Source organism: Pelodiscus sinensis, chromosome 29, assembly GCF_052426305.1.
Source record: "Pelodiscus sinensis isolate ZL-2025 chromosome 29, ASM5242630v1, whole genome shotgun sequence".
NCBI classification, from domain to species: Eukaryota; Metazoa; Chordata; order Testudines; family Trionychidae; genus Pelodiscus; species Pelodiscus sinensis.
The window spans coordinates 9,384,899-9,411,606 of NC_143080.1; the positions used below are offsets into that span (position 1 = coordinate 9,384,899).

A 26,708-nucleotide genomic window follows, 5' to 3' on the forward strand; every position below is an offset into this window, starting at 1 on the left:
GGGGCTTCTTCCACTTCATCAAGCTGTACTTCCATGGCATGCAGCCGTGTAGAGAGATATCAGTGGTACTGTGCCACAAGGACTTATGGGAAACAAACTTCACTTTATCATTCTTAAGTGGGGTTCCAAAACAAAATCCCACAACAGGTTTCTGACACTAGACGGACGTGTGAATTTCAAAAGAGATGTTGGAGCTGAGTGCAGCTTCCTCATAGACTTCCTGAGTGCCCTTGGGCAAATCACTTAGTTTCTCAGTGCCTCAGTTCCCCCTTCTGTAGATGGGTGATAACCAGTGTTCCCTGGAAGCGATGGTCACCTGAGACTATTGCTCCTCGTTCTGTCATCTGTCACCACTGAGAACAGGCTCTCTCCATCCTCGTTGGAATCTCCCTTCAGATAGTTGAAGGCTGTTATCAAATCCCCCCTCACTCTTCTCTTCTGCAGCCACACAGGAGAGATTCACACGATGCCCTGCTGATTAACAGATCTCAGTCTGGTGGTGCATATCTGTACATGCTCTGGGACACACACAATTTATTCCACACATGGGTGGAAAAGATTAGAGGGAACTTGCTTCCTGTCTTCACAGGGCAGTAGTGAGGGTGAATGAATTAAAGGCTGTGAGATGCTCAAACATACAGTAATGGGGCCAAGTAAGTACCTTTGAGGGATGCCTTCTCTGATCCTTTGGAAGGGAACATGTCTGCTGTGAACCTTTGAGCAGAGAGCTCTCCCAAGGAAATACATCGCCCCCCCCCCCACTGAGATCTAGTCCTGTGACCCCTACAAGCTTTAACAACTCTTGGGGAGCTTGGGGAGGGAGGGAACTTCTAGGGGCAAGGAAGGGGGCTGCAGCGAGCAGAGGGAATCTTGCCCCACAGCTCTGCTAAGTGAGCCTCCCGCTGCTGACCTCATGTCCACAGATGGCTGAGCCCAAACCCCACCGCTTTGCCAGGGGGTAGAGATGGAGACCTGCAGAGCGGTTTCTTCCATGTGCCCTGGGGGTTCGGCTTGGCCAAGCGCCCTATGCTCAGGCCAGGGAAGCAGCTGGGCGTGTCGCGGTGCTCCTGGGGCGGCGGCGGACCCCGGTGGGCAGAGGAAGGCGGGGGGGGGGGGGGCGCAGGGGGGGGGCCGGCAGGAGGCGGGGGTTATAGGTTGCTTCACACAAAGGAGAGAGGCGAGGAGCCAATCACAGGCAGCAGCCGGGCGATAAAAGGAGCCGCGCGGCGGCGGGAGGGAGCCCGCAGGAAGCAGCTCCCGGAGCCGGGTCTGGGCAGAACGAACCCCAGCCCCGCTCGCCGGACGGACAGACAAGCGGGCGGACGGACGGACAGGCGGCAGCCTCCCCCCCTGCGCTGCCCGGGCCTATGGTGAGTCCCCGCGCGGCGCAGGAGCTGCCGGGGCCGGCGGAGCAGACAAAGCTGCCGGCGCTGGGGAGGGGCCGGGGGCCAAGGGCGAGCGAGGGATGGAGAGAGATGCCCAGAGGCAGGCGCCGAGCCGGGCAGAAGGAGGCGCGGGGGGGGGCGGATCAGACAGGAGAAGGGGCCTGCAACTTTGCTCCCCGAGGGGGCTGGGGGGCAGGTCGGGGGGGGCCCTGGAGGCAGAGTCTTTAGGCTACAGGATCCCCAAGCGGGGGCTGTTGGGGGCCACCGGTCAGGACTGAATTCGTGCCAGGGCTGAGCCCGCTCCGGGCTGGGCAGGCAGCTCAGTGCCCCGCACCTCTGGCTGGACAGCGCCCCGGCCCCTCTGCGCCCCGACCTCCCGAACCCCCGGCCCCTCTGCGCCCCGGCCCCTCTGCGCCCCGACCTCCCGAAACCCCGGCCCCCTGGCCCCTCTGCGCCCCAACCACCCGGCCCCTCTGCGCTCGCTACAGCAGTTGTGAAAGTAAAACAATGTCTCCAGCCCCAGCGCCTCTTCCGTTGCAAATTCAGCCCTGCCAGAGGTGCAGGCGAGGTCAGCCGGGGTGAGACAGGGTGAAGCGTGCGCCCTCTGGGGAGATGGGTTCCCAGCCCTGCCTGGGCTTGCAGGGTGAGGAGGCGGCCTGGAGGTGAGCTGAAGCCAGAGGGAGCCTGCTGGGTCCATGCTGGGCTGGAGCCTCAGCCCAGCAGCCAACTCGTGGCCCACAGGAAAGGCCTCCTTGGCCAAACGGAAGCCTTTGGTGGCAATGCTGCAGCCACGATGGAAGTTTCCGCCGGTCCAGGATGGCTTCTCCGGTCCCCCCACTCTGGCTAGGACACGCACGTGGGCCGGGCAAGATGCCACTTCTTGGTGCTGCTCTGCCCAATTCAAAGCAGGGAGCTGAATGTGCTTTTCCCACACCCAGGAAATGCCATAACCACTGGCCTATTGAGTGTTTCCCGTGCCCTCCCTTCACCGCTCCCCACCCTTCTTGTTTCTAGCTAGCACGCCTCACCCCCACTCGCTGCGCCGCACGGTTGTTTTGTTCCTCCCTTCAATTTCCCAGCTTTGGTCGGGCTGTAACTTCTTCAGCAGCTCTTTGTCACATGCTGCAATACACACCAGGGAGGGGCTGGAGGGGCCTGTTTTTAATGTGATCAGAGCCACCAGAGATGGAAGAAGAGCTGTTAGATCGCAACGACTTTATCCCCCTTGGCGAATACAGGATTACTCCCGTGCATCCAGCCCCCTAGGCTAATACCGTGCATTTCCTCCTGCCTCGTCCAGTCTGGCTTTAAACCTCACCCGCAAGGAGATTGGGAGATTGTTCCAGGTCTGAGTTTTAATAATAAAATCTAGCTCTGATCCTACACTTTGCATCCATCGATCTCACAACACTTTCCCACCTCCTCAGGATGCTCCATGCTACAGGTGGGGGAAACCAAAGCACAGAGAAGTGATACACTGACCTGTGCGATTCAAACGGATCATTCAAAACCTAGTCCAGTGGAATCCGACAAGAAATGATTTGTAGGCCACACTCTGCTCCCATTTTACTCAGTGGAAATTGTTTCTGCTGACCACTGCTAAGACGCGGTATTGTCTCTGTGGGTGTGCGTCCGGTAGTGAAGTACACAGTGATTGTGGATTTCTGATCTAGCCACAGAAATCAGGTCTGCTGGAGACTGTGGCAAGACTGTCTTCAGGGAAGATCTAAGCTGTCACTTATCCACGGCAGGAAGAAATATGTGGATTTATCTGCAATTAGTGACATGGGCTTATAGAATAATTGCAGGGCAATTGATCAAGCCTAGCTCTGAATGGTGCCATTGTGCAATACTATTTACTCAGGAGTCCTCTAAGAAACCCTCAAATGGTGCAAAAACCAAACCGAAAATCCTCGTTGTTGATGTGATAGGAAGTGCTCTCCGCCAAGTCAAGGTGCTGGGCTGAGGGAGATGTCGCCTTTTCTCCTGAGACCTAAAATGAATCTCCCAGCCATATGTGGTCACTAAAGATAATATGGCACTTGTTGTCAGAGAAGGGTTTTTAAGCCCTTGTTTTCCTTTCCTGATTCTATTTGGCCTGCCTAAAATGCCTTCTGCAGTTTGTCAGATGTGGGATTCCTCTTTATTTCCTGTCCTAAACTTTTGCACAGCATTGCTGCGTGCTGTTAAACAGCTGCTTTGTCCCACCACAGAGATGGCTGCATTTCAGTCACGGGCTATTTTACATCTTAGGAAAGTTGCCACGCTTAGCTAGATATTTGTAAAACCTCCTTAGATGGAAGGGCAAAGGCTTGTTACAGCAGTCAGGAGTCAGGGCCCCATTGTGCTAGCTGCTCTGCAGACCAAAAAAAAAGACAGCTCCTACCCATTAGAGTACAGATTGCATGTTAGACAGGATGCGACAGATAGATGCAACAGACCCATTGGGTGGGAGGGTGAGAGAACTACAAAGCAGAGAGTTTTGTAGATGACGGAGAGCAGCAAGATTGAAGGGAATAGTGGAGTTTCCAATGAATTAAGCCTGTTTATAGAATGACTGGATTTCCTTTAAAGTCTCCTACTTTTTTTTTTTTTAATTTCTTGTCTCCAAATCACCTTGATCTAGAATTCCCAAGAGGTCTGTGTTAGGTCTCACCAACACTGACACCATTCGGTATCAGAGAAGTGTGGGAGAGGGCTTAGTCCAATAATCCTAGCCTTGTAAATTGTGAACCCTCTGAGACCTCTCATCAGAGACTGGTTGAATTCTTTGCATTTGCTAGGAAACATGCTAGCCTCCGTGGATAGAGTTCTCTGGCCTAGATTAAGCTATAGAGGCAAGATGGCTCAGTGGCTTCTGCTAATGCACCTTATGAGAATGTGGCAGTTGATTTATTTTTTTAATGCCGGAAACCCAGTACATTTTATCTTAAGACAAATGTCAAAAAATCTAGCAGAATAGTGGATTCCTTGTTTGTTCAGTTGTCTTAGCCATTCACCTGTACCTAACTACCATAGGTCTTCTAGTTCTTCATGTAGCTATTCACCTACCTGTGGAACTCCCTGCCTCAGTATGTTGGGAAGTCAAATACTATTGGAATTTAAGGCCAGTATAACTCGAGCCCAATGAACCCTGTGCTTCCCCTACACAGCAGCATATGCCATGCTGGCTGCATCTATTGCTTTTGCCACCCCCTGCAGCATCAGGTACTGATTGTTTCTAGGAATAGGACACCAAATGGACCAGTGTTTGGCTGGGCAATGCGAATGCTCCCGTGGACTGTCTGGCATCTAATTAGCTGAGCTACGTAATAAGGGCCTGATCCTGAAATGAGCCAAGTGCGCACGACTCCCACTCACTTCAGTGTCAACTTGCAGGATCGGCCCAGTGAGGCTGCAGCCGGTTGGCGATCGTCCCCTGAGCCACTATTATTGTGCTCTGTAGCTTGTGGACCCTCCCAAGGAGATGGCAGTGATGTGCAAAGGCTTCTGGGAGGCTTTAGCGAGCAATTGCTTCTGAGGGAATCTTTCTACCCCACAATCAGCCGATGAGCCTGCCCTGGGCAGCTGCAGGAAGTCTTGGGAGCCAATGGGTCTAGAGCAGGGGTGGGCAATAACTTTCATAGGGGGGCCACTTACTGTGTTTTGGTGCGTTGTCACGGGCCAGATCCACCCTGGAAGGGGTGGGGCCTGGGGCAAAGGGGTGGGGCCTGAGGTGGAAGGGGCGGAGCTGGGGACTAGCCTCCCCCAGATTTGTCTGGGGCCAGAGGCTTTGAATTGAAAACACAGCAAAGGGCTCACAGCTCCCTTCCCTGCTGCTGCCACCTTGCCTGGCATCTGCCTAGGGTTGCTGCGACTATTTAAAGGGCTCGCAGCTCCAGCCCGTGCGGGGGTAGCGCCGTGACTGGGAGCTGGGAGCCATTTAAATAGGATCCTGCTGTTTGAGTCGCCACCTGGAAATTTGATGGCAGGGGCAGCAGGATATAAATAGGAAGCGGCCAGATGCAGTCTGCGGGCCGGATCAAAGTGTTAGGTGGTCCGGCTCCAGCCCCCGGGCCGCATCTTGCCCAGCCCTGGTCTAGAGGGAGCCGGAGGGAGGGTCACCGTGATGCATGGAGGAGTGAAAATGGAGCAAAGCTGTCTAGTGTTTGTGGGCTTGTCTCAGACACAGCCCGATCTCTGAGAGCTCTGGGGCACCCAGGTCGGAGCGGGCCAGTGTCCTGATGCTTATCAGACACGCGCCCAAAAGTGTCAACCCCTGCAGAAGATTCTCCTCCAAACCCCGTGGGGCCTCTGACCTGCCAGGGAGAAGGCTGGAACTGGGATGGGGGGTCCCTCTTTGCTCCACCCCCCTGCCTGGCCACGGGGACAGAAGACCCGTCTGCTACCTCAGTGGGCGGATCAGGCCTCTCCCCAGCAATACTGTAAGAAACAGACCTGGCCTGGCACCCTCCAGCCAGTGCGGTGTTTAAGGGCCTCCCTCCCACTGAAATCAATGAGTGTCAAGTGCCTACCTATCTCTGCGGGGCTGGGCCTTGTGGCAGGGACCGAGCTCCAGTGCCCTTCGTTGTTGTCTTAATGAGAGTCCGTTAGCCACAGTAATTCCCACGCTGCTGCTCATGGAGGCACCTCAAAGGAACTCAGCTTCCACCAGTCACCAGACCGTCCCAGCCATCCCTCCAGCCTGGCAAAGGGCCCCTCTTTGCCTGGGGCTTGCCAGCGTGCTGACTTGGGGCTCCCTCAGCGGAGAGCTGGGCGCCTCAGCCTGGCGGCCGAGGGCAGGTGTGGTGCTCCCAGCTCCTCTGATTCCACTGGCTGCCAGCTGAATGCACCCATCTGCTCCATGGGGCCACCCACAGCGCTTCCTCCAGACCCGCTCTCTTCCAGCGCTAGCTCCTCCGCCCTCTTCCCACCCCAGTATTTCTCTTGTCTCATCAGCAACCTACACTGGGACCTCTTCTGACTGCCTGTCTTAGCACCTAGCAGTGGGGCCCTCTCTGATCGTTCTGTGCCTCAGTTTCCCCTTGCCATACAATAGGGGTGTCTCAACACCCACCCACCAGAGGCAGGTGCTGCGGGGCTTGTACAGGGCTTTGAGACCCCACTATTGCAAGGCTGTTTCTACAGAGTAGCACATTCCCATCTTCCTGAGGTCATTCTCAGGATACCTGCTCCAGCCTCTCCTGTTTTGCTTCCATAGACGCAGTAATGCTGTGGGTGGAAGGGTGTTTCTCTCTCTGCTCCAAAGTGGTTCTTGCATTGTCGCCCTGACAAAGGCAGTCCTGTTTCTCCTAGAAACTGCTTCTCTTCAGCAGCTCCTCTGCAGATTTCCTTCCCACGAGGCACGAGGCAGCCCAGCAGCAGCAGGTGGCTGGAAAAGGGGCTGGAGGGATGCACTGGCAGAAGTGTGATCGGGGTGCACTGGGAAGGGATGGGGAAGCTGTAGCTGCACCTGGATGCGCCCAACCATTCAAGAGTCTGAAATGGGAGCTGGAGGGCTGGCATCTGGGGAAGGTACTTCCGTGGCCCCAACACTGTAGTGTCGGGAGGGGAGAGGGGAAGTACTGTTATCCCCATGTTATAGATGCAGAGCTGAGACACAGCAAGAGTAAGTGACTTGCCCAAGGTCACACAGGGGAGTTAGTAGCAGAGGGACCTGAGCTCACCCGTTCCCAGTTCCAGCTAGGGCCATCATTGGTGTCTCCACCTTGCCCCTAAAGGCAAATCACCGTGTGCTGTTCATTCCTGGTCTGTTTCCCAGTGTCTCAAATGCAGTACAGGTCAGAGACCACGAGGAGCTCTCCTCCACCACAGACCTACCCCGCCCTTCAGCAGCCTGCCCTCCCCTGCTCTTCTCCCCTCGCCTGCCCCACCGAGCTTCCAGGGAGGGCTCGCAGGTGGGCCCTGGGTGTGCTCAGACCCAGGCTCTCCGCACTAATGGGCGGCCAGGAACACGTCACTCCCACAGACACCCAGGTCTTGCTCCCCCTGCCAGCCCCTAGCTGGGCCCACCAAAGCAAGTGCTCGGCCCTGCTGTGATCTTGGTGGGACAACCACTTCCAATCTAGCCCGGGTCTGTCAAGGCCCTAAAGCTGTTGCTATAGGAACAGGGGCCCCCGTGAGTTTGGTGGGTGTCAGATCAGCTCCCAGGGACAGGCCTCCACATGGCAAAACAAATCCACAGTTGGTGCCCTGGTTGTCGGTCATGGTGCAGAGACCAGGGGCTGAATGGGCCATGGACACAAGGGAGAGGGAGTCACACTGGGTGGGTGTGAAACTTGCACCGCCATTGCTCCCATACGATAGCTACGTCAGGGCAATCAACACCAAGGGGCACTGGCTGCTCTCTTTAGCTGCGTCTCCACTGTGGTTTTTTGCAGAAGAGGAAATGCAAACGGAGCGCTCATTTGCATAGCTTGTGCTCTCGTTTGCATATCTTCTTCCAATCCTTTTTGCGGAAGAGGTTTTTGCCCTGTGTCGATGGGGCCATTTGTCGGGAAAAACCCCTTTTGCGCAAGAGCCTGTAAACCTCATTTTTTGAGGAATAAAGGCTCTAGCGCAAAAGGTTTTTTTTCCGGACAAATGGCCCCGTCTACACGGGGCTTTTTATTGCAAAAACCTCTTCCGCAAAAAGGATTGGAAGAAGATATGCAAATGAGAGCGCAAGATATGCAAATGAGTGCTTCATTTGCATTTCCTCTTTGGCAAAAAAAATCAGTGTAGAAGTAGCCTTTCACAGATGCTTCCCTGGTGCAGAGGGAAGAGCTTTGTCTAAGGTACCGAGTGCAAATCCTCCCTTGCTCTGGCCGAGCATGTGCGGGGGGTGGGGGTGGCTCTCCTGGCACCTCTTCCCAGCCAGAAATTCACTCAAAGGAGGATAGCAAAGGAGGCCAGGCACCTCCTTGGGGCTGCTTCTCCCAGACCCGCAGTGCGCGGGAGACCTGCCCTGCCCGTTACCCTTGGGAAAGTCTGACGCAGGCACAATTATCCCACTAGTAAACACCCTCCTCTCTATGCTTGTAATGGGAACCATCTGCTTGAGAGGGGCCCGGTTCACTAGCTGTGCAGGAAGTCGTTTGGCTTTCTGAAGGGCCGCTCACCATCTGGACAGAGATTGCTCCACACCGGTGGGGTGTTTCAGTGGAGGGGGTTGTGAGCCGAGTGGCTGGGAGCAGAGGAGGCAGGGACGGAGGATCTCTGCTTTGTGGAGAGGTACCATTGCTCCTCACGAACGCTCTGCAGAACATCTCAGTCCCCTCTGGGAAAACGGCATCTAGATTGCACCGGGATGGGGCAGCGGTGAGCGGAAGACAGAGTCTGGGTGTGCCTGGGAGGGTGTTGGGGTTGGTGGTTGTGACGATCGTGTACTGTTTCTTTAACTCGACAGCAGGATACTGGGCGGGGGGAGAGGGGTGCGGAGCTGCTTAAGGGAGCCTGCTGTTTTCCTTAGTTGAATAGAGCTCCTTGTTCAGTGTCAGCAGAAAGGGACTCGTTTTGATGCTTCAGCATTGTCACATGGCCCCGGGGGCTGCAGGTGGGTCAGGGATGAGTCCCTCCCACCCTGCAGACCCCTCACTTGGCAGCAGAGACAGTCAATCATGATCGAAGGGAATGGCTGGGCGCTGAGGCCGGCACACACTTGCTGAAGTCTGTAGGACTCCGCCCTAAGGAAATCCAGGGTTGGCGAATGGTCATGGAAGGGCGCAGGGTGGGTAGTAACAAAGCAGGCTGTGGTGTCCCCTCCATCCCATGCCCTGCCCTTGGGGAAACCCAGGCCTGGAGGGGCACCCTGTAGTGGTGAGGGAGCAGCTCGATCACTGTGATCTCTTCCCTTCATCGTCTCGGACCCTGCTGGCCCGGGGCACGAGCTGCCTGCTCCACCCGGGTTCTGCGCTGAGTACTCACCAGCTCATTCCACGCAGGGCCCCACAGCCATCAGCCAGCAAGCGCTGGCCTGGGAGGAGGCTCCAGCTGGCAGAACCAAGTGGGAAACCCGGTTCCTCGCCAGGGCATTTGCTCTTTGACTTCAGATGCCTCAACGCCAGGATGAGAATCCCAGCAGGAGGCATTCCCCATGTCTCCCCTTGGCAGCCTCGCTCTCCGACAAGCTCGCCGGGTGCTGAGTCAGCCCCGAGTACCCCCACCTGCGGGGACTCCACCCCCAGAGGCAGCAGGGTGACAATGCTCCATCTCCCCTGAGTGTCAAGAGGGGCCATGAGAAAGCAGCCCTAAATCGGTTTGGTTATTAAAGTCACGCCTTTTGTTACTGCTGGTGTGTCGGGCTGCAGAGAGAGGTATCAGGGCACTGGATCACTGATGATTCATTAGCACAAAGTGCTCTGCATTACCGCTGGGAGGGAAAGTGTTTTCCTGTCCTATGAAAACACAGAATCCTAGAACTAGACGGGACCTGAAGGAGTCCAGTCTCCCGCCCTCACACCAGCACCAAGCACTGTCTACAGCATCCCTCGTAGATGCCTCGTAGATGCTCTTGAACATTTTCAAGACTTTGACATTTTCCCCTGTCTCAGACTGGGATGAAAAGTACAAACCTCAAACATATCCGTGAAACAAAATCCTGATTTCCCTCTCCCCCGCCCCCTCGGTTGAGTCAGTCAGAACCTTTTGATCATTTCAAAACATTTTGTTTCAACATCAACCCTTTTTCTATGAGCGGGAGGGGAATGAGTTTAAAAAATTCCTGACCAGCTGTAGTCTACAGACAGAATTATCCTTTGCCTCCCCCCCCCCCCCCCATGAGGTCCACCTGGTCAATACCACAAACTTCACTTTGCACATGGGGAAACTGAGGCAGAGGGCAGCCTGATGTCATGACCAAGGTGTCAAAGCGAGTGTGTAGCAGAGCCAGGAATAGAAATGACAACAGGATTCAACAGAAATCACTGACACACCAGCCGTGAGCACTGGGATGCAGGGGGCTTGAGTCTCTTTTACACTTTAAGGGGGTGTAAATGGCACTATCAGAGCGGGGTAGCATGGCCCCTAATGTACATGAGAATGAAGGCCAGTGTCTTCCGGGGGAAGGAGGGCAGGGAAGGAAGCAGACCTTTGTGGGGACCCTGCTGCGTTTTGTAAATCCTGGTTTCCTGTCCAGCCAGATCTCATCAGGCAGCCTCCTGCATTCAGAGACCAGCCCGGAGCACCTCGCTGGCTGACACCCTGACGTCAGGGGGCAGTGCTGGGGATGAATCTGGCTCGGTCACTGCAGCCCCTTCCCCCCTCCGTGGCCCAGCTGAGGTCAGCTGGTTCCTGCGTGAGCACTGAGAGGTTTCGTGTCGGCTCGGGCTGGAAACGGCGAACCAGAGCCAATGGGAGCCGCGAGGCTCTGTGGCTCTGGAGCCTTCGGATAAACAAACTGGAGCAGCCCATGAGCTGCCTTCTCATGGTCGGGCCGTGGCTCTAGAGACACTGGGAAACACCGAGACAGCTGGGGCTGAGACAACCCTTCTGGGTGCATCTACACTGGCCACGCAGTGCGCCATCTGTGCAGCGCCCTGCAGGAGGGGTAGTAGTGCAGACAGAGCGTTCTTCCCACAGGATCCTGTGGCCTGGGTGGTTGTAAACTCCTGCGCCTATGCGAGTGTCTCCTGCATGGCTGAGATCCGCCACCCGGCAGGGTCTGAGCTTTCTGAGAGAGCGTTGGACCCAACTGCAGTGTGCGAGCCGCGTAAGAACGCTCTGAAGCATGGAGAGGAAGGATAGCCTAATGGTTAGCGCACCTGCTAGGCAACCTGGCTTCAAATCCCTGCTCTGCCACTGTGGCTACGTCTACACTGCCGGGTTTTTTCGGCAGAAGCGATGCGCCTCACGCTTTGTAACGTACGTGCCCTCCCGCGGAGGCAGGGCCGTGCTGTTACCTCCACTGCAGCTGGGGAACTGAGGGACTAGCCAAGATCACACTGGCTCGCAGGCTGTGTCTATGCTGCCTCCCCCCTCCTATTTGCGCTCCTATTTGCATCTCTTCTGCTGCTCTCTTTTGCGGAAGGGGTTTTGCTGCTAAAGAGCCTGGTGGAGACGGGGCAATTTGTCGGAAAGCCCCTTTTTTGCAAGAGCCCTTATTCTTCAAAAAATGAGGGTTCTAGCAAACGCTAGCAAGCGAGGGGCCTGGTGAGTCCCTAAGGCGGAGCCGTCTGCTCCTTGGGGGAGGCTTGTGTTAGTGTGGAAGGCCCTGGGATGGATTCCCTACGGCCTAAGGGGAGGCGATGGAAACAGCAGAGAGCCCCTCTTGGGAGCCTCTCCTGTGGCTCTAGCCTCCTATCTCTAGTATCTTATCTCCGGCGCCCACCCTTCCCCTTGCGGCTGTCACGGCTGCCTCCTGGCCTCTGGCAGGAAGGATGTGCAGCAACTTCTCCTATTTGAGCCACGCAGAGCTGGGCACCGAGGGACCTGCCCTGTGCCTGGGTGACTGAGAGCACTGCTAGGTGAGGAGGGTCTGAGCCGGGTGTGTGTCAGAGGGGAGGGGCTCTGACATGGGGCCGTGCAGGGCAGGGGGCGCTGGGGAGCGTTGGTGGGGGGTGTGGAAGGAGGGGAAGAGGGGGATAGAGATGGGTAGGGAGGGGGATAGAGAGGTGCAAGGGGAAGGCTGAATGGGGTTTGTGTGTGCACACGCGTGGGTGGGGGGGGAGCTGAATGAGGCTGTTCAGAGAGGCCAAGTACCATCGGAGCAGGGCTGAAGAGGTGTGTACGGAGGGGGGTGCCAGGGAGATGGGGTCAGGTTGAGGGGTATGTGGAGGGGGGTGTGTAGGTGGGAGGGGGATGATGGGTTGAAAGAGAGGGGGAGGAGCAGGCTGATGGGTGTGAGCTGGGGGTTGATGGGCGTGTGGGGTTGAGGGGCAGTTGGCAGCGTGGGGGCATGCTGAGAGGGTGTGGAGGGTGGGTGCAGAGGGGTGCCAAGAGGGGGTAGTTGGGGTGAGTGTGAAGGGGTGTGTGGGAGTCAGTTGGCAGTTTGTGGAGGGCGGGGTTGAGAGGGTAGCTGAGTGTGTGTGTCAAGGGCAGGGATAACGGGGGGAGTGGGGAGGAAGAAAGAGGGTAGTTGAGAGGTGTGTGCAGGGGGCGGGGATGAGTGGGGGGCTGAGTGGGGCATTGGGCATGCGTGGCTGTGGGGAAGATGCGGGGGCATGCGGAAGGGTGGGGATAGGTGAGAGTCTCGCTCTCTGGACATGTTTTGGGGCAGCAGGATGGTGCTCCTGTGACCCATACACCAGGCTGGGCAGCTATGGACCCGCCGTACTGGAGGGCGTTAACAGATGGGCAGCGGGGCACTGGGCAGTGCCAAGCAAGGGCGGTGTAGGTTGGCCATTAGAAAAACTTCCCAGCTGTCCGGGTGGCTGAGCACTGGGATAAATTGCCTAGGGAGGTTGTGGAGTCTCCATCACTGGAGATATCAAAGAGCAGGTTGGACACACACCTGTCAGGGATGATCCAGACGGTGCTTGGTCCTGGCGTGAGGGCAGGGGACTGGACTCGACCTCTCGAGGGCCCTCCCAGATCTATGATTCTAAGTTCTCTCCCCCTCCCCCAGCACTGGTGCTTGCAGCTCACTCCCCGCATGGGGGGATGCAGCCTCCGCTCTCCCATCTCCGCTTTCTGACGGTCTCCCCAGCCTTGAGCGTCCCCTTGGCGCTGACAACGGCCCATCTCCGCGGGGCGACGCAGCCTGTGGAGCCTGGTCAGAGCTTAGCGCTTTTTCAGCCTTGGTTCTGGAGGCCCAAAGCCCCTTTGATGGCCTTCAGGAGGGAGGGGGCCTGGTTCTCAAGGGCCGGGCCTTAGGACAAGCCCAGGAAAGGGTCTGAGCCCCTCGAGGTGGGTGTGGCTCACGAGCCCCCTTGCTAGTGGGTGTTTGGAGCCAGGTTTGGGTTCCGGCGGGCAGTGGGTGGCCTGCGCTGACCCAGCCGGGTACGCGTCTGGCCAAGTGTAACTCCGGCTGTGCAGCTCGGTGGAGCAGGAAATAACAAGCAAACCACAGAGGAGACGGGAAATGAGTTAGGTAAAATCGGAGCTGTGCTCTCAAGGGCAGCAAACCCTGCACCCTGGGCCTGAGACCGCGCAGAGCTGGGGGGGGGGGGTCTTGGCCACCTGGCCCCTCCTAGAGCTAGAGCCAAGAGTCTTGCAGGGGCTGACCCCAGCTCCTCCTGGGCTAGAAGGGCCCAGGGTGGGGGGTGAGCCCAGTTTTCCTGGTGCTCTCAGCACTAGAGCTCTTACAGCCATACACAGCGTGTCCGCCTGCCTGCTTTCCCCAAGGCTCAGCACCCCCTGGGCCTGTCGGTCTGCAAGTCAGCCCGTTCTCCCCCCAGACAGATCACTCTCTCCCGGGAGGGGGTAGTGTCCCATTCCTCCCTGGGCTCCCTGCCTTGGCAGAAGGTCTGGAGTCTTTACTCTCCCCCCTCTGGCGCTGGGAGGGCGGGGGGAAGGGTTTGGAGTGTGCGGGGGACTCCTTACCCAGTCTGGTAGCAGACAAGATGATGGAGCCCCCAGCCCACCAGCTACTCTCTTGGTTGTGCAGCTGCCACAGGGGTCTCTCTGCAGGGTAGCTCACCCGGATCAGCTCGCTGCCCTCAGTGGCCACTCTCAGTATTGCATCCCTCCGCTCTGTGCCCCTCCCTTTCCATGGTATGGAAACCAGTCCCATTCCTGGCACTTCCTGTTTTCCTGGCACAACCAAACCCTGCTCTTGCTTTAAATTAGGAGAAGAGCAAGCTACTTCCCAAATTTGGTGGCCCTTAGTTCTTCCCGCTTAGGAGGAGTTCTTGAACAAATAGAGACAGACAGACACACAGACGGACATTTCTAATTTGTAGCACCGAGGAGCCCCAGCCATGGAACAGGGCCCCCTTAGGCCATGTGCTGTGCAACTGGCCCCCCAAGTGCATGTTGGGAGGCTCCTATCAGGAGCCACTGTGTTTTCCCAACACCCCAGGAAGCTGGCTGGCTATAGGAAAGGCCAATGCAGCCACAAAGGGCGCCCCCATTCGGCCTGGTTCACAGGCTCTGTTCATACGGTTATTACAGACCCATATGCCCAGCCTGCTACACAGCAGCTCCCCGCTCATAGGCAAGTGCCCGGCCACTGGGCTAAGCCCCGCTCAGGGTGGGATGAAGGTATTTAGGCCCCTAACTCACCCAGGGATTAGGTGCTCAGGCTGGGACTTTCAGAGGAGCCTGGGAGAGTTGGGAGCCTGCATCGCTCAGGTTCCTTCGCCAGTCCCAGCTGGGAGCCCGGGCGTGTGAGCCGGGGGGCTGGACCTGGGGAAGGAAGAAGGTGTTGGCAGGAAAGGGACAGTGGTGAGCACCCCCACCAAGCGGCTCTGTTTCCACTACCATTTCCCCATGCCACGCCTGGAGCTGCGGCTCCACATATGTCCCTGGGGACCCAGCCTGCAGATTGCCCCCGGTCGGTGTCAAGCCCACGAGCTCTGAGCCCCACCCCTGCCCAGCCTTGAACGCACGGCAGCTTGCCCAGGGCGAGGGCGTGGGGCTGCCCTCACGAGCCGGGTGCCTCTTGCTGTTTCCTTCCCAGCGATCGCAAAGGGCCGGACTGAGCCCCCCACAGCCTGGCAGCATCCGGCCTCCACCGCCGCCCTCAGGACTCAACCACCCGCAGAGGGAGACGGAGCCATGTTCCAGGCCAAGGGACCCGCCAGCACCACCCCCACTCACGTAAGTTACTCGCTCCCCGAAGTTACTATCTCACAGAGCAAGTGTCAAAACTAACCTCCCCTCCCCCTGCCCACCCAAGGAGCCGCGCATCCGCCTGTTCCCAGGGCAGGGAGCCGGCTTGGAAACAGGCCCTGGGATCAGCTGGTTGAACTGTTAAACCCAACAGGTGTAATGCAAACCCGCTGGGTCTCCCCCGCCGGTGGAAGCTGGGTTAAGGTTGATGGGGCTACTACAGTGGGTCTACTAGATCAGGGCTGGGCAATACTTTTCGTACAAGGCCACTTACTGAATTTTGGTACATGGTCTCAAGCCAGCTCCACCCCAGAAGGGCTGGGGCAAAAGGGGCGGGACTGGGGGAGTCAAGCCTCCCCCCAGAGTTGAATGAATAACTCAGCAAAGGGCTCCAGGCTCCATCCCCTTCCTGAGACTTTTCAATAGGCTCCTGCTGCCTGAGCCACTGCCTGGGAATTCGGTGGCACAGGCAGCAGGATGTAAATAGAAAGCGGCTCGCTGCAGCCTGCAGGCCGGATCTTGCCCAGCCCTGTGCTAGAGCCAGAGGTTCCTAGTTCGGTGCCTGTTGCCCTCCCCCCCCCCCCCCACGTGGGTGTGTTACGTAGGTGAGAGATTTTGGGGAATGCAGCCTGACCCTAGAGCAGTGGTTCCCAGAGCATGGTCCATGGATCACGCTGGTCTGCAACTGTCCTGCAGGCGGGCCCTGGGCATGGGGCTCCCAACCTCACAAGGCTGGAGCACTCGTTGGCTTCCTGCTGCGGGGGGGGGAGCCTGGAGCCTCATGGGCCAGATCCAGCTCACTGCGGAGAAAGCGGCTCCGTGCACTGCAGTGCTAGAGGAACGGCAGTGCAGGAAACCGCTCGCCTGAATCCCAGCCAATGGGGGGAGGAGGGGGACGGTGCCTAGGAGGAGAGGAGCCGGGTAAGCGCCCCCCATCCCTCTCCTGCTGAGACCCTGCACCCGGAGCCCAGTCGTGCACCCTTCCCCACCGCCGACTCCCCACTCCACCCCCTTCTCCACCCTCCCTCCCAGCTAGACACCAAACCAGCTCCCATCCCCGGCCTGCTCCTCCCCCCTCTGTCCTGGCCAGACCTCCCATCCCCGGCCTGCTCCTCCCCCCTCTGTCCTGGCCAGACCTCCCATCCCCGGCCTGCTCCTCCCCCCTCTGTCCTGGCCAGACCTCCCATCCAGACCTCCCATCCCCGGCCTGCTCCTCCCCCCTCTGTCCTGGCCAGACCTCCCATCCCCGGCCTGCTCCTGCATCCTCTGTCCTGGCCAGACCTCCCATCCCCGGCCTGCTCCTCCCCCCTCTGTCCTGGCCAGACCTCCCATCCCCGGCCTGCTCCTCCCCCCTCTGTCCTGGCCAGACCTCCCATCCCAGGCCCGGTCCTGCACCCCCCCTTCTGCCCAGACGCCCCACCCCCATCGCTTTCAGCTTCCATTTTGTGACCATGGGTGGCTGGCTGGTGGTCTGCAGAAAGGTTTGCGTTGGGGGGGGTGGGAAACATTTGAGAACCGCTGCCCTAGAGGCTCGTGTGTCTCACGCTGGAGGTGGTGTGGTGGCCTCACCGTGTCGTCTTCTACAGCCGCATCTCAAAGCCATTCAAAATAGTTCAGTCGCCCAATCAGGGAGCAGAGATAATGCCACGTGACTTAGGTGACCAACCAGACCGCAGGGATGGTAATTAGAGCAACAAACTCGTGTGTCTCCTGCTGGCCCCGACTGTCTGGCGGATACTCACCACTAGCCACCTTGTGAGGCGAGAGTCGAGATCAGCGATGTCTTACGGAGGGTTTGACCAGAGCTGGGGCCTTCTGGCCAGGTTTTCACAAGAGCGCTGGGGGGGAGCCCGGATGAAAATCGGGCCATTAAATGTCACAGTGGCAGCTGCTGGGTGCTTTGGAAAATCTGCCCTTCAGCTGCAGCCGACAAGCAGTCGGAGACGTGACCCCCACAGAAGCAGAAACCTGATTAGTGGGTTCTGTGGCCCCGTCGTGGGACCTGCCGTGCGCTGCTGAAGTGCTTTTTAGCATTTCCATGGCAATCTGTCACCTCCATCAGGAGTAGCTGTATCCTTTCTAGGTTTGGGGGTTCTGGCCTATAGAAAAATCAGTCAGGGGCTGCACACAAGTGAGATGTGCAAAAAAACCCCAAACCCCTAAAAAACCCTAAAAAACCCCAACCTAATGCTCTCACTGGGATGGTCCCCGCCTGAGAAGGAGAAAGACCCTCCCCACATTGCCCTCACGCTGGGGGCCTGGGTTAGCAGATTTTGTGTGTTCCAGCTTCATGGAGACACAGTGGGGGAGGGGTGCTGGAGCACCAGCATGGGCTCCCCAACGTAGGGGGGGAACCCTGAGCCTCGGGGGTCAGATCCCCACCCCAGTTTAGGATCAGACTAAGTAGAGATGGAAAAAACCTGAGGACACCCCCTCCAGGACAGGGCTAGGCCTTCCCCCAAGGACGACGGGGAGGGTATTAAACGTGTAATGCCCTGGACCGAGGCTGCTAAGAGGTGAGACCCTGCAGCTTGCTCTGGCCATGGGTGTATTTCAGCCTCAGCATGACGGTTTTTCTGCTAATTTGTCCCGGGGGCACTGAGCATGCCCAGAGACGTCTGAGCAGACTCTGCCGCGTCTGTGCAGGAACCTGGCATGGAGCGGGCTGGGCCCAGTGCTGGGATGCGCAGGGCAGTTCCCCGGGCGTCCGTCGGCCTGCACGGACGCTTCGCGCTGCCGTTGCCCCCTTGCAAAAGGGCGGCTTCTTTTCCAACCCCTGCAACTGCTTCTGCCCACTCGGTGAGGTTCCACGGGGCTCGATGCTCTTCTTTTTGCAACAGTGTGATGCTGTTGCAAAAAAAGCAAATATGATTCTAGGTTGTATCAACAGGTGTGTTGTAAGCAAAACTCGTGAAGTCATTCTGCCGCTCTACTCTGCACTAGTTAGGCCTCAGCTGGAGTACTGTGTCCAGTTCTGGGCGCCACATTTCAAGAAAGATGTGGAGAAATTGGAAAGGGTACAGAGAAGAGCGACAAGAATGATTAAAGGTTTAGAGAACATGACCTATGAAGCCAGGCTTCATGAACTGGGCTTGTTTAGTTTGGAAAAAAGAAGATTAAGGGGGGACATGATAGCGGTTTTCAAATATCTAAAAGGGTGTCACAAGGAGGAAGGCGAAAATTTGTTCCTCTTGGTTTCTGAGGACAGGACAAGGAGTAATGGGCTTAAAGTGCAGCAGGGGAGGTTTAGATTGGACATTAGGAAAAAATTCCTAACTGTCAGGGTGGTCAAATATTGGAATCAATTGCCAAGGGAGGTGGTGGAATCTCCCTCTCTGGAGATATTTAAGAACAGGTTAGATAGACATCTGTCAGGGATGGTGTAGACGGAGCTTGATCCTGCCTTGAGGGCGGAGGGCTGGACTCGATGACCTCTCGAGGTCCCTTCCAGTCCTATTATTCTATGATTCTATCTTGCTCCAGTCACGGCAGCAGGTGACGCCAGGCTAGTGCTGGTGGGAGCGAGCGCTGCTCGTCACGTACAGCGTGACCACGGCACAGCCGTCCCGTCGGCGTGGCTAATCCACCTCCCTGCGAGGCGGTGAACAGGAGATGCCCTCTGCTCGGCGCAGCGCTGGCTAGGCGGGGGATAAGGTTGGTCCCGCTGCGTTGCTCCCCCCAGTGACGTGGTTCTATCTGTTTAGGGGCTGACCCAAAAGGAGAATTGGGTCGCCTGGCCTCAGCCCCATTGTGACAGGCACTAGCAGCTGGGCAATGTCTGTGGTGTAGCCCCTGGAACCGGGCAGTTCCAATCCGTGTTGCACAGTTTCCCCTCAAAGGCGAGAGAGGGAGGAGGGGCGGTGCTGGGGAAGGAAAGGGGATGGATGGAGAGGGAGGCTGCTCCAGGTGCCCCGCAGACTCTGGCAGGGGCAGGCTCCCGTGGGGGGACAGAGAAGTGACGAGAGGGGGCGAGGCGGTCGGGGTGTCTTTCAAGCAGCAGCCACGCCTGCAGTTCCAAAGCGAGAGGCCGTTGTCATTGCACAGCTCAGTGAATTCAGGGCTCCTGAGCTGGGCTACGCGGCTGAATCACTTGCCAGAGGCCCATTAACCCCTTTGCTTCCAAGAGAAACCCTCAGGGCCTGGTTCTTCGCCTCCCCCTGGGACACCCAGGTCACACTGGGCGCTGTTGTCCATGACAAGCCAGGGTGCAGATAACTGTGTCAGGCCCCTGGGTGGAGCGGGCGAGGCGATGGGGTAACTGCCGCAGGGGCAACTGGCAGCAACCTCTGGCGTAACTGGGGCTGGGGGGGATGATGCCGCTGAACTTGGCAGTCCCAGGGGGCCGGGCCCCAGGTGCCTCCAGGGTCGTGAGGTGTGAGGCTTCCTGCTCGTGCTGGGAGGTACCAACTGTGAGTGGCACCCAGACATGCGCCTGGATCTCGCCCGGCACCCTGGCTCTGAGCCTGGCCGCCGTGGGGCACACGCGATGGAAAAGGCAGCGCCCCCAGCCCAGATCTGGTGTTTGCAAGGGCAGGCCCGACAGGCCAGCACTCCGGTCACACGCGGACGACCCAAGTCGGGCCCTGAGCAGGGCCTTGTAGAAACACTCGTCTTCCCTTACCCGCCCCGTGGGGAGGGAGGCTGGTTCACACCCTGCAGCAACAGGTCCTCAAACTCCATCCCCTTCTGCCAGTCTCCCCTGCCCCCGGCAACGGGCCCGCACTAGAGGACAGCAGCTGGGGCCAGATGGGAGCCCAGCACCCCCTTGCAGCTGGTTTGGCTCCCAGGGGGTTCCTAAGCTGCAGTCCGTTCCCTGCGCCCCTTCCCCCACCCCCAGAGGAAGTGTTCGGCAGGGGCTTGTGAAAGCTTTTCTCCCCTGACTATTGCGCAGGCATTTCCTGGCTGATCGCAAGGCTGTAGCCAAGCAGCAGAAGGCAGTGGTGGGAAGCCTGCCTAGCGTGTTCACTCCGCGCCTGGCCCTTTTACCGCAGAGGGCGGGTCAGACTCCTTGTCCGCCAGGCAGTCACGCAACAGCTCCGTGCGGTGCCAGTGGGTGCGAATCCAGGGCTCTCTCTTGGCTTCACCATTCCCAAGCCAGGTGGGACCAGCTCATCCGACCCCCCGCCTCACACGGAACAGCCCCGCGCGAATTCCTCGAGCGGGGGGCTGAGAGAACCATCTGATCTCCATTTAAAATGACCCAGGAGGGAGACTCCCCTTGGACCCCTTGCCAGTTGTTCCAGCGGTTAATCTCCGTCTCCGTTAGAAATGTCTGCCTTCTTTCCTGGCTGCGCCTTCTGGCCGTTGGGTTGGGTCCTACCTTTCCCTGTGCGACTGAAGAGCCCAACTGCATGTTCCCCATGTAGCTAGCGACAGGGATCAAATCACCCCTTAACCATCGCTTTGCTAAGCTCCTGAGGTCTGTCACGGTAAAGCAGGTTTTCTAATCCTTTCATTGTTCTCATGGCTCAGCTCTGCCCCCGCTCCCATTTATCCTTTGTGAACCCAGGAAAGCAGCCATGGTGCTCGATACAGGGGTACAATGACCTCGCTGCGCCTGTTTGAGATTCCCGGGTATACACACCCCAAGAGCGCAGGCTCGCTTTTAGTCACCGCGTCACACCAGGGCCTCATGCAGCTTTTCCGATTTGCTGTTTCCCAAGACAGATTCCCACAAGCCTATAAGCCTGGGCTAGATTCCTTGTGCCCAGATGTGCATGTACCTACAGCTATAGTAACACACGTGGGCCCTGTTTGCCAAGCGATTCAGTGAGCACCCTGCCATTATTCACCATGTCCCCCGTCTGTTGTGTGATAGCTACTCACTTTATCAGGGACGATTTTGTGTTTTCTTTGAGGTCAGTGATGATAAAAAACACTTTTAAAAAAATTCTTTCTAAAAGCGCATCAAAAAACTGAAAATAAGAACAACGTGCGCTAAAAAGTCAAAAATCAAGTTTTAAGCTAGCAATGTAGGAGAAAGATTGGATGGCTAAGTATGAGTCAAGGTAGTTGCTAACTGTTAGTTGAAAATCCCATGACAGACAGACACGACCGGTGGCCACTTAATAGAAAGATTGTCTAATCACAATATTAAATAGCGGAGCGCCAAGAGCCAGTTCCCATGGCAACACACCCACCCCGTGACAAGTCCCCAGGGACGGTTACATTGGGTGACCTGTCAGTTGGCCGGGTGTTAATTCACACAGTGCATGCCAGGTTATTATTACAGTGTTCTAGTTTGTAAATCGGCCGGTTGTGCAGGTAGGGTTGCCAGATGGTTTCAACAAAAATACCGGACACACTTGACATTACATCACAATCTACATGACATCTTATTTAGAAAATACTGGACATTTAAATTTTCTCAATTTGTTTCCTGAACAGAAAGCTCAAATACTGGACTGACCAGTTCAAAACGGGACACCTGGCAACCCTATGTGCAGGTCACATGCTTTAGCAAAGGCTTAAGAGTGGTTGGTGCGGATCAGGGGATGCCGAGGGTGTGGCTTGGGCAGACGTGCACCCCAGTGATTCTGCATCTCTACAGTATCCTGTAGGGCACACTGAGGCAGCGGCGCACCATACGAGAGCAGTCTGGGCTGGGTTGGCCTGGCCAGGGTCGCACTAGTCCCTGAGCCGTGTATAACTGGGTCTGTACAAAACTGGCCACATCCTCTTTGTGTACTGGCTCCTACACCAGTGAAGGGGTCACACCAGCCTTGTGTAGCCACCGGTTGTTGGTTACACGCGGCAGTACTGAAACAGGGAGCACACTGAGCGGAGTGTGGTAGTTACGTAGTGGTGATTGCAGCAGATACAGCGTAAAGACCTGGGGGTAGTTGCAGCAGATACGAGCTGGTGGTTATGTCAATGGGGTCAACTTGCGGGCCGCATGCGGCCTACAAGACATTTTGTTACTGTTGCCCACGTGCGGGGTTGCCAGCTTCTGCTTACTGATGACTTGTCCGTAAAGCCAGGCACGTGAAGTGAGGGGCGTGCCGGTTGCACACACGTTGGCTGCTGATTCTAGGCATGCAGGCACAGTGAGCAAACCTGTCCTGTCCCGGGAGACTGTCTTGGTTGGGGCAAGCTTGAGGCCCACAGACCTGAAGGAGGCCGCTCACTCAGCCTGGGGTTCCCCATTGCTGTGTTATAGCCACAAACACTATTGAGCCTCCTGGCCCGCTAGTTAGTGTCGTATTGAATCTGGGGTCGTTATGCGTCAGGTCCCGGCGCTCTGCTTTCACCCCGATTATTCACCTGATTGAGCCTTTTGGGGGCAGTCAACAGGATCAGCACAAGTAACGCTCCAGCGGAAGCCAGGGAAACCGTCTGCTGGTGTCTGTGCTAGGGAGGGGACGCAGTCAGAGAGGAAGGTTGGCTCTGTGGCTGAGACAATGGTGTGGGATTCAGGAGTGCTAGGTGCCACTCCTGGCTGTGCCACAGGCTCCCTGGGTGACCTTGGGCATGTCACTTGACCTCTCTGTGCTCACTTCCTCATCTGTAGAACGCAGATAAGGAAACTTCCTTTTTCTCACTCTTCAGCTGGCTTCTCTAGTCAGACTGGGAACGCTTTGGGGAAGCCGCTGTGTGTCTGTGCAGAGCCTGGTGCAGTGGGCCTGAGCTCAGCTGCTGGAGCGAGGCACGGCTGTAATACAACTAACCAGTAAGTGCCACTTGCCTCCTTATGGCTGCAGTAGTGAGTGCGTGTAACACCAAGCCTCAGTCCTGAGCCATGGGTCCAGGGTGGCCACCATACCAATGTTCCCTCTCATTTTTTCCATCCATGTGCAGAATAAATTTTATGTGCACCGAGGCATGTGTGGACGTGCACCACCAGTAGAAACACCTGCTGCCGGCTGTGAGCACTCTGGGGTGACGCATCTAGCCCCACCACGCTAGCTGCGGTGCCCGAGAATGTGAGGCTGAAGGATTTGTCTGTCCGACTCTGCCTGTCGCGCCAAGTTGCATTTTCCAAAGCGCTCACCTCCCACTTAGGGATGGGTCAGACCCTTTACAAGTGAAGACACTGTGCTGAGCCCGGGAGAATCTGACCCCGATTGTGCGGGGGCGGAGTTTTTGAAAGGTCTGGCCTAAGCATGCCAAGGGCATGGTAGTTCCAGTGGTAGTGCTACTTGGTACAGGAAATGTCCATTAGACTGGTGGACTACATTACCCAGAAGCCCCAGGGAGAAGTTGACTGTTTCTGAATGGACAGTGAAAAATTAAGCCTGGAGGGCTTAGAAAAATGCCTCCCACCCCCTCCACACACCTCATCCGCCACAGTCTCCCTGCTGCCCAGTCAGACGCGGTGTCTCTTTGCCGGCTGTCCTGCCCTTCTCGCGCTGTGCGCCGGGCGAATCGCTCATGTTGTTGGTTTCTCTCCTTTCAGGAGGCAATGAGCAATTCTGGAAGCAGCACGGTGCAACGTTCCAAGGTACCTGACCTGCCGGATTCCCCACGCCGGGGCGGCCGCTGTGGGGGCAGAACGAGGCGGCGTAACGCAAAGCCACTGCATGACGATGGCAGGGGGTCACCGGCTGAACGTGGAAAGAACAAACCACAAGGCAGCTGGTGCCCGCAGCACCTGGGTGCCGACAGCCGCTGCCGGTGGAAATGGCCAAGGAGGGGCTAGCCGGCGGAAGGGCTGGATGGCGCTGATGTCACAGACCGGTGCCCTAGCATACAGGATAATATAAAATGCTAATAATGACCTGGTGGGCGGGTTGCCATGGCGACCAGATACCTGTGCTTACTCGATGGCGTCAGGCGCCGACCCTTCAATGGGCTTAAACTGCAGCCAGGGAGGTTTAGGTTGGACATTAGGAAAAACTTTCTACCTGTCAGGGTGGTGAAACACTGGAATCAATTGCCCAGGGAGGTTGTGGAATCTCCATCTCTGGAAATATTGAAGAGCAGGTTGGACAGACACATAAGAACAGCCGTACTGGGTCAGACCAAAGGTCCATCCGGCCCAGTGTCCTGTCTGCCGACAGTGGCCAGCACCAGGTGCCCCAGAGGGGGTGGACCAAAGACAATGATCAAGCGATTTGTCTCCTGCCATCCCTCTCCAGCCTCTGACAAACAGAGGCCAGGGACACCATTTTATCCCCTGGCTAATAGCCTTTTATGGACCTAACCTCCATGAAATTATCTAGCTTCTCTTTAAACTCTGTTCTAGTCCTAGCCTTCACAGCCTCCTCTGGCAAGGAGTTCCACAGGTTAACTACACGTTGTGTGAAGAAGAACTTTCTTTGATTAGTTTTAAACCTGCTCCCCATTCATTTCATTTGGTGTCCTCTAGCTCTTCTGTCGGGGATGATGTAGACGGTGCTTGGACCTGCCGTGAGGGCAGGGGACTCAATGACCCCTCAAGGTCCCTTCCAGTTCTAGGATTCTGTGATTCTCTCCATGATTAGGGTCCTGCCAAACTCCCAGCCATGCAAACTGCATCACGGCGTGTGAAACCTTCGCCTCTCCAATACTGATTTCACGGGGGAGACCAGGATTTCCCACCTCGGGGCCCTGACCAAAAAGGGAATTGTAGGGGTGGTTGCCAGGTTATTTCAGGGGGGTCATGGTATTGCCACCCTTCTGTCTGTGCTGCTGCTGCTGAGCTGGGCTTCCAGCTAGCAGCTGCTGCTCTCCAGCTGCCCGGCTCTGAAGGCAGGAGCAGCGCAGAGGTAAGGGGAGCAGTACTACAGCCCCCCCTACAATAACCTTATGACCCTGCCCTCCCTACAAATCCTTTTTGGGTCAGGCCCCTACAGCTACAACTCTGGGACGTTCCCGACTGAAATCACGACCTCTGTGATTTTTGCAATCCCATGACCTTGATCTACGTGGGCTGTGACTGGGGTAGGGCCCCGCTCCTGACCCTTGCTTTCCGTGTCGCGCAGTCGTTCAGCCTGAAGGCCCAGGTGAAGGAGATGTGCGCTGCCTGCCAAAAGCCCGTCTACCCCATGGAGCGGCTGGTGGCCGATAAATTTGTCTTCCACAACGCCTGCTTCTGCTGCAAGCACTGCCATGCCAAGCTCAGGTGAGCAGCGGGTTAGGCTGGGGGAGGGGGTGGGCTGAGGCTGAGCCCCCTGGAGTCCCAGCCCGCTGCTGAGCCTCGGGATCAAGTGCTCGAACCCTCCGAGACGCCCTGCCGGGACGCAGGATTGAGAGAGCCCTGGGGCAAGGCCAGGCAACAGCCTGCGGGCCCCGGGTGCCACGGTCAGGCGGCCCAGCGTGGTGGGTCTGGCTGTTGCTCGGGTAGGAAGGGAGGAACCGTGAATGCTGGGTGAACGCAACCAGCGGGTCTCAGAGCGTGGCCGTGCCCCACGTCCCAAGCCAGCCTGCCCGGGGGCGCAGGAACAGCCGGGAGCATTGGGAGCGTGGCTGCTTTGGCTCCTCCAGAGGCCCGGTCACAAGTCTGGAAGGAACTGCCCCCGAATCCTGGGAGGCTGCTGAGAGCCTTGTGACAACGCAGAGACGGCGCAGGCCTTCCCCCTCAGCCGTCCCGCCTCCTCCGCTCCCCAAGCCCCACTTGGCCTGGCTCTGCCCAGCCCCCTGCCTCTCATTCTCCCCTTCCAACCCTGCTGGCTGCTCCCGGCGCCCCACTGAGCCCTGTGTGCTTCCTTCCAGCCTGGGCAGCTACGCCGCGCTGCACGGCGAGTTCTACTGCAAGCCCCACTTCCAGCAGCTCTTCAAGAGCAAAGGCAACTACGACGAGGGCTTCGGGCGCAAGCAGCACAAGGAGCTCTGGGTGCACAAGGAGGTGGAGAGCGGGACCAAGTCGGCATGAGGGGGGGGGCCCTTCCCACCTCTCCCTCCCCCCCCCGCTCCCAACCCAGCAGGAGACAGCGACGAGCTGAACCGAGGGCTGGCTGAGCTGATGTAGAGCAAAGACGACCTGCCGGCGCTGCGGGGCAGCAAAGCACAGGGCCCAGTGGGGACGGGTGGAGGGGCCTACCTGACCTGGGCATAAGATGCTCGGGGGGGACAGAGGGTCAGGACTGGCCCAGGCCTACATGGGGGGGTCTGCTAACATCTATAGGGGCCCCCTTGCAGAAATGGGGGCAGAACCACTGGCTCCCAGGGGGCAAAGCGCCCACCCGCCCTTTAACTCCGGACCCCAGTCACGCGTCCCAGGAGGGCCAGCTACCCGAAGTGGGCAGCCGGGGTCCACGGAGCCACGTTGGCAGCTCCTTCTCCCCCCATCCCGCCAACTGATGCTGGGGTGGGGAGGGGGACTCGCTCTTTGGTCTGCAGCAGCTCAGGGCAGCTGGGATGGTTCAGCCTTCCCGCCCTTGCCCCGTGACCGTTTAACGTTGTCTGTCTGGTTTTTCTATTTGCCTTTTGATTGGTACGTTCCGCGCCAGAGCCCAAGCGGGCGGCTTTGTGCCCCAGGCTGCGCCCATGCGCTGTTTTGGATTATTTTTGTAATACAAGGTTTCTGAGCCTGGCCTGCCTCATTTTGCTTTCCGGGGGGAGGGGGGAACAACTTGCCTTGGATCGGGGGCCACTGACCCACAGGAAAATCAGGCAGGGGCTGCCCACAAGTGAGAAGAAAAAAAAATCCCCAAACTATCCCTGTCACAGCCCCCAACTGAGGAGGAGAAAAGACCCCCCCCCACCACACACATA

At 57.5% G+C, this 26,708-nt stretch overlaps 1 protein-coding gene across 2 annotated transcripts; it reads left to right on the plus strand.

Annotated features, from left to right (window-relative positions):
- The first annotated feature begins 1,175 nt into the window (after window positions 1-1,175).
- Window positions 1,176-26,526, plus strand: LIMD2 (LIM domain containing 2). Of its 2 annotated transcripts, none has more exons than XM_075911221.2 (5): window positions 1,176-1,370; window positions 14,923-15,062; window positions 23,470-23,514; window positions 24,977-25,116; window positions 25,707-26,526. In XM_075911221.2, exons 2-5 carry the CDS (start codon window positions 15,021-15,023, stop codon window positions 25,864-25,866), a joined length of 387 nt encoding a protein of 128 aa, XP_075767336.1. In that variant the 5' UTR covers window positions 1,176-1,370; window positions 14,923-15,020; the 3' UTR covers window positions 25,867-26,526. The 2 variants fall into 2 exon arrangements, with proteins under 2 accessions (XP_075767336.1, XP_025041764.1); XM_025185979.3 differs by lacking the exon at window positions 1,176-1,370 and adding an exon at window positions 22,623-22,743 and having other exon boundaries at window positions 14,924-15,062.
- Window positions 26,527-26,708: the final 182 nt, after the last annotated feature.